Source organism: Microchirus variegatus (assembly GCF_963457635.1).
Source record: "Microchirus variegatus genome assembly, chromosome: 17".
Classification (NCBI taxonomy): domain Eukaryota; kingdom Metazoa; phylum Chordata; class Actinopteri; order Pleuronectiformes; family Soleidae; genus Microchirus; species Microchirus variegatus.
The window spans coordinates 2,785,774-2,800,213 of record NC_139818.1 but is presented as its reverse complement, the minus strand read 5'-3'; the positions used below and the strand labels follow the sequence as shown (position 1 = coordinate 2,800,213).

General features: G+C 39.1%; 1 protein-coding gene across 1 annotated transcript in view; it reads right to left on the bottom strand.

Annotated features, from left to right (window-relative positions):
- trpm3 (transient receptor potential cation channel, subfamily M, member 3) overlaps positions 1-14,440 on the bottom strand; it is a gene marked incomplete at both ends in the record, with an annotated part of 212,875 nt that overhangs the window by 53,258 nt on the left and 145,177 nt on the right. Inside the window, one exon of the mRNA XM_083904273.1 lies at positions 4,086-4,158. Coding sequence (XP_083760399.1) covers positions 4,086-4,158 — 73 coding nt within the window. The remainder of the gene's footprint in view (positions 1-4,085; positions 4,159-14,440) is intronic.

Sequence of the window (14,440 nt, the reverse complement as noted above, 5' to 3'; positions counted from 1 at the left end):
AATCGGTGAAGTATCCCTTTAAAAGTGCATCAGAAATAGCTTCCAATTAAGGTTAGAAATAAACTGAGTGTAAATAAGATTCAGGTTGATTGTTTTTGTCAATTTTTTTTGGGTCATTTTCCTTTTCACACACGTTTTTCCAGACATAATCTTCTAAATGAAAACATTTTGCTGCCTATTCCACCAGAATTCTCAGAAGGCGTCGTCTCCGTACGGAGGATCTACCCGACGACTGAACTGAACGATCCTTCATTTAGAGAAAGACTCAGTCTGCGGTCGGTTAACTCTATTTTCTTTGAAGACACATAAGAGCAACTGAGATCAATACGAGCTGTTGAACAACCAATCGAAAGTATGGATTCATGAGTGTGTGTGTGTGTGTGTGGCAGTGGCCGTACAGGGACTCTGTGTGAGGGTGGGGTGGGCGTGCGGGGGTCATGGGAAACAGTGAATAGGGAAATCAGATACAGAGAAAAAACAGAGGCTTAGTTTTATTGCCTCGTCTGCAGCTGGAAAATCTGGTTAAGTTTGTAAACTACAGGATTAAACAGGAAGAGGATTCTCTTGTTGTTTAGTTTCACAAAGAAACAACAACTGTGAAATGAAATGAAAGAGCGGAGATTTCTGTGACGAGACCAAGGATGAAGTCAAACTGAGGTCGTGTAAAACCTGTATAATAATAACAAATAATATATACGTTTGGGCTCACTTATAGAAAATGTCCTTATTTTTGAAGGAAAAACACTTTTTTTCAATGAATATAATATTAAATGAATCATAAATGCACTCATTGTTCTTCAAGGGCCACATACAGCACAACATGATCTCAAGTAAAATAACAGCATAATAATCTATGAACAACATCGGAGTTATAATTTTTAGCTAATGAAGTTTCTTTTTTAACAAAAAATGAAATTTATGGAGAAATATAAGTGCAATTTCAACAATATTATGCCTAAATGTACCGTTTACACACCACACTGGATCTATAAAGGCACAAGCATTTAGTCACAGGTATCTGGAAGTGAAAAATATTGTATTCCCATCATCCTGTGGGCCGGATTGGACCCTCTGGCAGGCCAGTTCTGGCCCCCGGGCCGTACGTTTGACACCCCTGCTCTATACATTGTTAAAGTGGTAAAAAACGTCTGTTTTTTAATGGAATATGTACATAGGTGTATAGAGGCCCATTTCCAGTGTTCGAATGGTACATTGTGTTTGCTAATGGCGTTAGAAGACTATTGGAGGATTAGAAAACCCTTGTGCAATGATGTTAGCACAGCTGAAAACAGTTTTATCTGGAATAAAAATCATTATTTCTATTTTCTTTTTAATTTTGATGAATAAAAGCATGACTTTTAATGGAAAGCACACAAACATTGTACAGGTGAGCTCAAACTTTTGAACGGTAGAGTATATTCTGATGTAACCACGATGTACACGATGTTGCTTTGTGCACCCCCTGGTGGTCTGGAGCATAATGAACCACTCTGATGTGACCTTGTGAGGGTCGTACAGACTGCACGTGTATGTAAAGCAGAGTTTAAAGCACAGAATAATAATGTGCATGTTGTCTTAAAGCATCTCTAAAGGTCCTGAGGGAGCGCCACAGATTATTGATCTGGGCACTGAGCCAGATTATGAGCTCATGTGAAATTAATTTGGTAAATAAAAGTTCCATTAAAGACTTGTCGTGGCACAAAAGAGGCGACTGTGACTGTGAGCGTCCTCCTGTAATGATGTGTCTCTGTCCACAGAGTTAATAATGAGCAGCTGTGCTCGTGCTAATGGATGATTGTGCAGGTGTTGTTCTCTTTCATCAGCGTCCTGAGCTGCAAACATGAATCTACTGCAGGTTTTGTCGCCGCGTGGATTCCACAGGACCTGCAGTTTGACACGCTCATTTTTTAATAAAGGAATTGTTTTGACATTTTATTAAACACGCATATGCTACACAGGACGTAGAATCCGTGTGCAATTAAAGCCAAAGCTGCTGAGATTAGGGGACACGAGGGAAGACAACTGTGTGTGTGTGTGTGTGTGTCTACAGATTTTTCAGCATCTGTGTGTAAGAATTAGAGAATACTAATGGAGGTGCAGTATAGGACTAAACTGGAAGCACTTAAACACACATTTAAACACACATTTAAACTCACTTAAACACACATTTAAACATGCTTAATCACACTTAAACACACGTAAACTCACTTAAACACACATTTAAACTCACAAACACACATTTAAACATGCTTAATCACACTTAAACACTTAAACTCACTTAAATACACGTAAACACACGTAAACACACTTAAACTCATTTAAACACACTTAAACACACACTTAAACACACACTTAAACACACACTTAAACTCACATTTAAACTCACCTAAACACACGTAACTCACTTAAACACACTTAAACACACTTAAACTCACTTAAACACACACTTAAACTCACTTAAACACACACTTAAACACACTTAAACTCACTTAAACAAACACTTAAACTCACTTAAAGCGGAACTAGACCGGAAGTTCCTATTATCGCTGTTTTTTTAGTCTGTGTCTGCGTCATTACCTTGTTTTACGAAGCCCTGAAGGTTCTAAACAAACAGTTCAGCCACTGCTGAGAACGCTGTGTTTTATTGTAATCTCGGGCTCAGCGAGATCTCTGAAAAAACCCGGTCCGGTTATGTAAACACCGGTTCTCCTGAACAGCAGATCCTCCTGCTCCGGGCACTAGTCCGGGCACATCCGGTTGCGTACATTGAACCGCAGAAGAAGAATAACGTCCGTTGTGGAGGTGTTTCACGAGCAACAGTGTCTTCTGACTCTGGGTCTGACTCCGGTTTAAAGTCATAAAGGGACTGTGGCGGAGAGTCGTGACGAAGCTATTTTTAAACACTGTTAAAACAATGTTTTGATAATGAGTAGCAGTGCATCCACCGTTCCAGAGAGGGAGCTGTGCTTCTGAGAGCTGACGTGATAGATTACGTCACTTCCAGATACCTGGCCAATCACAACACAGGTGGGAAGGCTCTACGCTGGCTGGCCAATCACAACACACTCTGTCTTCTCGGGCGAGATTTATGGCTAAAAATAGCGCGACTGACAAGCGCTTCGAAAAGGACAGATTTCAATCGGTTTGTTTACATCAACTAGGAGGATTTTGACCATAAAAACAACTTAATATATGTAAGTAGACCTCCATAACTAACATATATGTGCAACAGGACCACTCTATGTGACCTTTAAACACACATTTAAACTCACTTAAACACACTTAAACACTTAAACTCACTTAAACTCACTTAAACACACTTAAACTCACTTAAACACAAACTTAAACTCACTTAAACACACACTTAAACACACACTTAAACACACTTAAACACAAACTTAAACTCACTTAAACACACATTTAAACTCACTTAAACACACTTAAACACACTTAAACTCACTTAAACACAATTAAACTCACTTAAACACACTTAAACTCACTTAAACACAAACTTAAACTCACTTAAACACAAACTTAAACTCACTTAAACACACACTTAAACACACTTAAACTCACTTAAACACACTTAAACTCACTTAAACACACTTAAACTCACAAACATATGGGTCATATATTCAATACTGGCTAATAAACTGGGAAAACTACATGTTTTGCTGCGTGGGTAAAATAAATGAATCATTGAGTGAGAGCAAAAAAGACATTTCATCTCAGTCGTTAGTGAACTTGAGAGGATGCAAAATGATGCACTTAAGTAAACACTTGTTTGATATATACACGTCACATGTCGGTGTTTGTGTTTTCCTGCCCTGAAGTAACGAGAAATTTAATTTAATTTAACGGAGCATGAAAACAGCTCAGTACAGAGAACACGTATGTGCTTCACATGTGCATCTAAACGCTCTCTGGAACCATAGCATCGTCCTTTTATGTACAGGAAGGAAGTAAAAAAAAAGAGAAAGATGAAGAACGCTGTATCCCTAGAGGGCAGCAGTGAGATGAAAGCCACTTAATAAACACTCACGCTCCAGCACACACACACACACGTATAATAAGCACACGCCCACCTTTGAGTAATGCAGTGAGGATGGCGAGGTCAATGTCCTGATGGCCTTCTGAACCCATCCGAAAAACTGTTATCTGAGAGAGAGACACACACAGAAAGAGATGCATTCATTTAACATTAGTCAAACAGTTTGAAAGTGACTTTACTCTGTTGTTGTTGTGTTGTTTACGTGAATATATGGAGGCTCATAAACACACACAGAGGAGACAGATGTCACTCTTTCCTCTTCTCTTCGGCCGTGAACGACACAAAAACATGTCTGCAGTGTTTGCTGAGATCACGACAAAGAGGCAGATTAAATGAAAATGAGCTAAAGTTGAGCGTTTTTCCACAGATAAGAACCCTGAGGTGAGGCCACTTCAGGTCTTCATTTGTGCAGCTTCTGAGCTCCAGTGTGGGATTAACTAATGGTGCAGTGGAGCAAAAGCCAACGTCTGCTCAGAGCGATATTATGTGAGAAATGGGACCGGCTTTTCTGGATTTTCTTTCTCTTTTTTATTTACGTCATTATGTCAAACACAAACACACTGAGTGGTTTTCCCACGTGTGTGTGTGTGTGTGTGTCTGTGTGTGTGTGAAGGGCACCTTGTGGAAGTGGAAGCAGGAGAATGTACAGGAGAATACGTGCGGTGAATGCCTGATGAGGTATTGCTCTAATCCTTTCATCCACTCATCCATCTCCTCCCACCTCCCTGCAGCCCATCTCTCTTCTCATCTACCCCCCCACCCCCCCTTTAAATGGCTTCATTTGGTGCAGCCCTAAGAATCTGTGGGCTTCATCACTGCTGCTGCTGCTGTTATTCCCCCCGCGGGTGATGCTGCAACGTTGCAGTCAAACCCCTCCTCCTCCTTTCTCTCTTTTTTTTTTTATTTCCACATAAGTCAAAAGCACAAAAGTAATTAAATTCCTCGTTGATGATTGGCGGCATCTTTTGTGCCGGCTCGTTCATCATGTGCACATCACACCGTATGCAGATGACGCCATGTTAAAAGTGTCAGGCATGGCTAATAGGGGGAGCATCCGTGTGTGTGCGTTTGTGTGTGTGTGTGTGTGTGTGTGTGTGTGTAGGTGTGTGTGTGTGTGTGTGTGTGTGTGTGTGTGTGTGTGTGTGTGTGTGTGACCTGGTCACCGGTGTAATCAAAAGTTAATTCTCCAGGTAAAACAGGAGTGCAGCGGGACGTGAATGTAGCAGTTGAGGTCTTCATAATAGCTGTTGGTGCACTGTGTAATTTCATAGTGTGTGCTGGTGCATTGCTAAATGCGTGTGTGTGTGTGTGTGTGTGTACGTGCATGTAAATGTTTTTTTTTTAATAATAATAGGCGTGGACCGCCGGCAAAATTAGCATTTGCTAGAATGCATCTTTGCGTCCGTGCTAATGGATGTTAACAACAGATCCAGGCAGATATCTGATGACCACGCTTTAATACTGTGACCTAACCAAGCGTGAGCGTTTGCTCCAGAAACAAAGAAAGAAAGAAAGAAAGTGTGTTCCAATATTAATGAGGCTATTTTTTTCTCAGGTGTGAGCCTGCAGCAATCGGAAAGTTCACAACACAGCGAGGGGTAAAAAACATCGAGCAGCACGCCATCACGACATTATGCTTGGTGACACATTACAAATACAATGTTTGCCTACATTCATTCAGTCAGCAGCAGCAGCAGCAGCAGCAGCAGCATCAGCAGCAGCAGCAGCAGCAGCAGCAGCTTCATCACAGACACTGACACACAAAAGCTGCCGAGTCTCAGGTGGAGAGGGAAAATGAACTTGAGCGCAAACAAACGCTGCTCAGAAGTCGAGATGGACGAGTGTCAAAGCCACTCGTTATTAATGATTTTAAATGCACTGCTCGTAAAACAATAAACAACCCTGGTGAAGGCTGCTGCTGCTGCTGCTGCTGCTGCTGCTGCTGCTGCTGCTGCTGCTGAGACTAACGTAAAAGAAGGTGAACTCAGTATCATCCCGTGTTTCAGCACCAAGAGCTGTCACAGAGGAAATCCTCTGCCTGGTTCAGTTGTGCTGTAAAAGTGTAAATGCTTCTCATTTTCACTCCAATTCGTGCAAAATTTTGAGCCAAAACAAAAGTGGTTACATTTATATTTTTGTTGAGCGTAAATAAAAATGTCATCATGTTTTATGGCATAAGTATCACCATAAATTCATACTATGTTATAAGTACAGCGATACTTATAATATAGAATATATAGAATACTAAATAATATCGTGTTATGGCATAAGTATTGTGATAGTATCGTATCATGGCATAAGTATTGCGATGATATTGAATTATGGCATACATATCGCAATAATATCATATTACGGCATAAGTATCGCAATAATATCATATTACGGCATAAGTATCGCAATATCACATCATTCCATTATTAATTCGATCATATTCTATCATGGCATAAGTTTTGCAATAATATCATATCATGGCACAAGTATAGTGATAATATTGAATTATGGCATACATACCGCAATAATATCACATCATGCCATTATTAATGCGATAATATCGTATTTTGGCATAAGTATTGCGATAATATCATATCATGGCGTAAGTACCGCAATATCGTATAATGGCATAAGTATTGCGATATTATCGTATTACGGCATAAGTATCGTGATAGTATCGTATCATGGCATAAGTATTGCGATATCGTATCATGGCACAACTATCCTGATAATATCGTATAATGGCATAAGTATCGTGATAGTATCGTATCATGGCATAAGTATTGCGATATCGTATCATGGCACAACTATCCTGATAATATCGTATAATGGCATAAGTTTTGCAATAATATCATATCATGGCACAAGTATCGTGATAATATTGAATTATGGCATACATATCGCAATAAAATCATATTAGGGCATAAGTATCTCAATTATATCACATCATGCCATTATTAATGCGATAATATCATATTTTGGCATAAGTATTGCGATAATATCATATCATGGCATAAGTATCGCAATATCGTATAATGGCACAACTATCCTGATAATATCGTATAATGGCATAAGTTTTGCAATAATATCATATCATGGCACAAGTATCGTGATAGTATTGAATTATGGCATACATATCGCAATAATATCATATTAGGGCATAAGTATCTCAATAATATCACATCATGCCATTATTAATGCGATAATATCGTATTTTGGCATAAGTATTGCAATAATATCATATCATGGCATAAGTATCGCAATATCGTATAATGGCATAAGTATTGCGATAATATCGTATTACGGCATAAGTATCGTGATAATATTGAATTATGGCATACATATCGCAATAATATCATATTAGGGCATAAGTATCTCAATAATATCACATCATGCCATTATTAATGCGATAATATCGTATTTTGGCATAAGTATTGCGATAATATCATATCATGGCATAAGTATCGCAATATCGTATAATGGCATAAGTATTGCGATAATATCGTATTACGGCATAAGTATCGTGATAATATTGAATTATGGCATACATATCGCAATAATATCATATTAGGGCATAAGTATCTCAATAATATCACATCATGCCATTATTAATGCGATAATATCGTATTTTGGCATAAGTATTGCGATAATATCATATCATGGCATAAGTATCGCAATATCGTATAATGGCATAAGTATTGCGATAATATCGTATTACGGCATAAGTATCGTGATTATGTATCGTATCATGGCATAAGTATTGCGATATCGTATCATGGCACAACTATCCTGATAATATCGTATAATGGCATAAGTTTTGCAATAATATCATATCATGGCACAAGTATCGTGATAGTATTGAATTATGGCATACATATCGCAATAATATCATATTAGGGCATAAGTATCTCAATAATATCACATCATGCCATTATTAATGCGATAATATCATATTTTGGCATAAGTATTGCAATAATATCATATCATGGCATAAGTATCGCAATATCGTATAATGGCATAAGTATTGCGATAATATCGTATTACGGCATAAGTATCGTGATAGTATCGTATCATGGCATAAGTATTGCGATATCGTATCATGGCACAACTATCCTGATAATATCGTATAATGGCATAAGTATCGTGATAGTATCGTATCATGGCACAAGTATTGTGATGATATTGAATTATGGCATACATATCGCAATAATATCATATTAGGGCATAAGTATCTCAATAATATCACATCATGCTACTATTAATGCGATAATATCGTATTTTGGCATAAGTATTGGGATAATATCATATCATGGCATAAGTATCGCAATATCGTATAATGGCATAAGTATTGCGATATCGTATCATGGCACAACTATCCTGATAATATCGTATAATGGCATAACTATCGTGATAGTATCATATCATGGCATAAGTATTGCGATATCGTATCATGGCACAACTATCCTGATAATATCGTATCATGGCATAAGTATTGTGATAGTATCGTATCATGGCATAAGTATTGCGATAAAATCGTATAATGGCACAAGTATTGTGATAATATCGTATCATGGCATAAGTATCGTGATAATATCGTATCATGGCATAAGTTTTGTGATAATATCGTAAAATGGCATAAGTATTGGGATAATATCGTATTGTGATAGTATCGTATCATGGCATAAGTATTGCGATATCATATAATGACACAAGTATCGTGATAATATCGTATCATGGCATAAGTATCGCGATATCGTATAATGGCACAAGTATCGTGATAATATCGTATCATGGCATAAGTATTGCGATATCGTATAATGGCACAAGTATCGTGATAATATCGTATCATGGCATAAGTATTGCGATAAAGTCGTATAATGGCACAAGTATCGTGATAATATCGTATCATGGCATAAGTATTGCGATAAAATCTTATCATGGCATAAGCATTGCGATATCATATAATGGCATAAGTATTGCAATAATATCGTATTGTGATAGTATCGTATCATGGAATAAGTATTGCGATAATATTGTATTATGGCATAAGTATCGTGATAGTATCGTATCATGGCATAAGTACTGCGATAATATTGTATTATGGCATAAATATCGCAATAATAATAATAATAATGCTAGAGGTATCTCAATTTTCTATCATGGACTGCTCTGGTGTTTGCCATCCCAATACACAGAGTTATTCCAAAATTGGGATTTTGTCACTAGATCCAGGGTGAGAGAGTAAGAGAGAAAGAAAGAGCAGCTATCAGTAGTTTGAAAGGGCGCCCCCTGCTGTGTGAGCCTGTAGTTATCATTAGAGTGAAGATTCTCTAAAGATGAGCGATGGCGTGACAAAGGAAAGATGATTATACAAGTTGTTCCTCTGTCTTCTGGCCTCTTCACCTTTACCTCCACTCTTTTCCCTCTTCAATCCATCACCCCCCCCCCAAACCACTAATCTACAGTAACCTCTCTCTGACACGCTGCCCACCGCCATGCAAACACACCCTCACAGCGTCACAGCGTCACAGTCTCAAGGTGACCGTATGGATATGGATCTGCAGCAGCACCTGGCATCACAGCGGCTCCACGACACAGCAGCGGCCGAAGAAGAATGATTTAAACGCCGTCGCTCGACACTTTTGATAAATCTGGTTCGACGAAACTTAACGAGTAATTTACGCCGTGGTGAAAGCTTTCGCTTGTCCTCATGTGTCCTCACACACACACACACACACACACACACATAGTCATGATGTCATCCTCATCAGCGTCTGTATACACACCTGTGCTGCTTTCTCTGAACGTTATAATTGAGGAGGATTTAATTTTACTGAGAAAACACAGGAAGGGTAAGGGTTGAACCAATATGTTTGCATGGACTCCAGTTTCCTCACACTGTCTTAAAACATGCAGAGGTTAATTAAGCTTAAGCTTCACACGACGACGATCTGAACACAAACCGCAAAAGTGACCGTTGCGTTCCCACTTTTTATTTCGCGTTTAGACGAGCGTCTTTGGGTGGAAATCTGCGCGTACGCGCGGTGACGCCTAAGTGTGTAAAATTTGATGTAGTGTGCATGCCAGGTGGCTAGGTGGCGCTGTGAACCACTGTCATACAACAACACCAGGAGCGTCGAAACTTTCTTTTACTTCTCTCTAGTAGCGCGAAGTAGCAGCTAAGGCGACTTAAATGTCCGACCGATGGATTATAACTGTCATATTTGTTGTTGTTTTAGACAGGAATGCGGCGATAGAGCGTTTTTAAGATTTCCACTCTGGCGTTGAGTTTTGTGTGTTTTTAAAGGGACAATATGTAGTATTTATGGGTTTATATAACCCAAAATCCACTTTTGTATACATATTATGTGCTCCTGCATTGTCTAGTCGCTGTATAATATTCTTTGTTTCATTTTCGTAGTGTTTCAAAAAGTCATGCAAAACAACACGGTCGCGGGCCGCTGTTGCATAGCCACTGTTAGCAGAGAGACGCCATGTTTCTATGGGAGCCTGTAAAGACAAACACGAGAGAACAAATCAAGCGTCTCTTTACTTGTAGTGGAAGTCCCGCCTCCACTCTCTCCGCTTCGTCTGCTACGGCCGCGGTAGCTTGCCCTCTCCCTCGCCTCACGAACCTCATCTGCTGACACGGAGAAAGACGACGAGGACGACATTTGACCGGCTGAGGATACCGTAGCGCTCAGGGAAGGGAGGGGGTGAGCAGAGCAGCAGGTCTTTGTTGTAAATTTCAGCCTCTCCTCTAGATGGCACTATAAACTACTTACTTCACCTTTAAGCTTTACACGACAACGATCTGAACACAAACCGCAAAAGTGGCCGTTGCGTTTCCACTTTTCATTTCGTGTTTAGACGAGCGTCTTTGGGTGGAAATCTGCACGCACACACGGTGACGCAAAAGTGTGTGAAATTTGATGTAGTATGCATGCCAGGTGGCTAGGTGGCGCTGTGAAGCACTGCCATACAATAACACCAGGAGCGCAGGAGCGTTGAAACTTCCTTCTACTTCTCTCTAGTAGCGCGAAGTAGCAGCTAAGGCAACTTGAATGTTTGTTGTTGTTTGTCTGTACTGCACATGGATCTGACGTCAACACGTACAGGAGGATAGCCAGCGTGAGCAGCTCAGAGCTCACTTTAGCGTTTTCAACCCTTTTAGACGGGAACGCCACAGTAGAGCGTATTTAAGATTTCCGCTCTGGAGGGTGGCTTCTTTTTTGGGTGTTTCTAAGCCCCAAAAAGTCGTCACGTCTAAACGAAAGGCACGTCTGATAAAATGTTTTATCACTTTCACCCGGGAGCGTTGTGGTGTAAAGCACAGCCTTAGACACTAAATTGACTCTTATATGTGTGAGAGTGAGAGTGGACGGTTGTTCGTCTCTGCGATGGAGACGTGACGCTCATGTGGAAGATAAAGTGCTCGTGTTTCTGTATCGATCTGTTCTTTATCGTCTTGATTGGAACTCTGTGTGCGTCTTGCTCTCTGTGACTAACCTCTAACGTCTGACTGGACAGTGCAGCTGTCGTCTTCCCTGACACAGACATAGTCAAACACTAATGATTCATTAGACCACGGATTGATTTCTCAACACGATGATGTTCTTAAACGTCTTGTTTTGTCCAAAAACCAATATGATTGAGCTTTAAAGATTTCTCTGCCACCAATGCAGCACCGGTGTTTTATATGAGGGTATGGAAGCGGCTCTTTTAGCGATATATATATATATATATATATATATATATGTATATATATATATATACAGATATGTGAATTAAAAAGTATTTGTACTACATTACAACACTGCTTATTACAAAATTGTTCTTGTACTACTTTGACAAAAACATAGCAATGCCATGCGAATAAAAACATGTTCTAAATATGCTGAAATACTCTGGAAACACTGGGATAAAATTGATCGAACTCATAGTTGTTAAAAGCCAGAAAGTCAAATGAATATTGAGCAAAAAAGCCAGAAAATGTTCACATTTAAGAAGCCGAAAAAAATCATAGAACTTGATTAAAGCAACCGTTCAATGGTCCAAAAAAGTTGGAGAATTATTATGTTATCAATTAATAGCCAATTCATATTGTTGTTTAACCCTTTAAGGTACTACTCAACCGTTTGGTCGACCACACTTTAAGTCACTTTGGGTGAATTCCAATTCCTTGCTTAACCCTCAATCTCAAAAATGCTCTCTAGTCCAAGTGCTGTCCTGATTCTCAGAAAAATTAAGTTGAGGCCAAGTTTAAGGGCTGTATCGCCCTCAATATTGAGATTTTCAGAGACCACCCTTAGGAGCAAGGGCTACCCAGAATGCATTGCGTGTTTTCACATTAGAAAGATGGCGTCGAAAGCAGCGAAACGAGTACGCTACAAATGAAGTATTTTCTATGTGAATAGAGATATAAAAATGATGAAAACCATTGTATTATCTTAGTTTAGGTCCATATTATGGATTACTGACGTCATTGTTGCGTAACATTTATTTTTATTTTACGATCTTTTGTCAATAGTCGGCCGGTGTGGTTTACTTTTCAATAAGTCGTGGTGTGTGGTAACTGTCAGCTGAATATTTGTATGAGTATCATCTTATAACTAACTGACAACATAATAACTTGACTGACAAACGAATCAGAATAAATAATCCTGACGTAAATGTGTTCTTCTTCTTCTTCTTTTTTGGAGTTGACAGACTGGACTCAGCTTTGGCGTTATTCTGCCCCCTACAGTCTGAAGACGTATCTGCATTTAAGGGGTGTCCCATTTCTAAGTGACAAAATAACCATAAACACTTGGTTTTGAGGCCAGTTAAGATTAAGGGTTGAGCTTGAGGGTTAAGCTAGGAATTGGAATTGGCCCTTAATCTCATTGAAAACTCACTAACACTTAATGTGAGTTGTTCTGAATGTTGTACTTTATGAATTATGCAAACCAGGTTTATTATGAACAGACGTCTTAACTGTTTGGTGGAGGCCTGTATCTAAAATACTGTAGGGTCTAATTTGTAAATCTGTGGTGTATTGTATTTAATTTTTCATAAAATTTAAAATAGATAGAAACAAACAACAACAAGGAGACAGTGACCACTAAAGCAAAGCTGTTGCGTAAGTGTCCGGTGTCACATTCATTTCTGTCCCTCACGTTAAAAATGCCGTGCGACGACGGAGCGTAAATCAGGTTTAGAGTACAAGAAGAAGAAAAAAACCCCACAATGCTAGGTTGCTAATTTAATTACAAGGATCCAACACAGAGGCAGCAGTGAGTAAGAGAGTGAGAGAGAGAGAGAGAGAGAGAGAGAGAGTGAGAGAGAGAGAGAGAGAGAGAGAGAGAGAGAGAGAGGGTGAAAATCTACTGTCCTTCCTCTTCAATTCATCATCGTCCTCAAGGTGATCTTCAGCAGACGATGATGATGATGATGATGGAAGTAAACAAATTTAGTTAAATGGCCTTTTGATGTTTTTTAATTCACCCATGAAAGTATGAAACTATGGCAGGTGGAGGTGATGATTATCTATGATGATGATGATGATGATGATGATGATGGAAAACAACACACATCCACAGAGACGCTGACATTCCGTGACATTTATGTTTCGCCGACTCTGTAACACCTTCGTTGTCTGTTTCTGGAGTGAAATATGACAAAGTACGAGCCGGTTCATGAGGAGAAAGTGCTGAAAACGTCTGATATTCAGTCGTGAAGAAGGAGTTTTGTATGTTTAGTCCAGTAATCTTTAAATTGTGATCTTTGAAGTTGGTACAATTCCATGTGTCGTTATCTCATAATGTTTTAGAACAAAGTTATGAATAAACAAAACTTTAAAAACATGATAAAAGCAGCAAACTATAAAAAACAGACTGTGGTGGTTCAGTCCAATCTATAATTGAAGGTCTAGTGTGTAAAATTGAGGTGGAATTATTTTAATTTTGGCAGAATTTGACTGTAAGAATTGTTGTTTTTCATTATCCCAGAAAGAGTCTCATATTTATATCACGAGCCGAGACCAGTTTTATTACAATGGCTCACAATGGACAAACTTAAGATCTTTAGAGATGTGATGCTAATCAAAGGCTCGATATGTTCTCCAACACACGTGGAAGGGAAGGATGAGGCTTGACGCTAAGTTTTTCCCAGTGGCCGCTCATGGTACTGCAACAGAAAAATACTCATGGGGCCCAAAAAGCAATTTTCCCATAGACCACGATAGTAAAAATCTTTATATTCAAATTTTTTTTTTGATTTAGAGAGTTTAATTCTTGTAAATCCTTCCTCAAGGCCATAAAAAGCCCAGATATTTTATGTTGAAGTCACAGCTGTGTAAAACCACGGAACGCCTTTAGTAGCTTTTAAAGCAGACTTAGACCGGAAGTTCCAATTAAC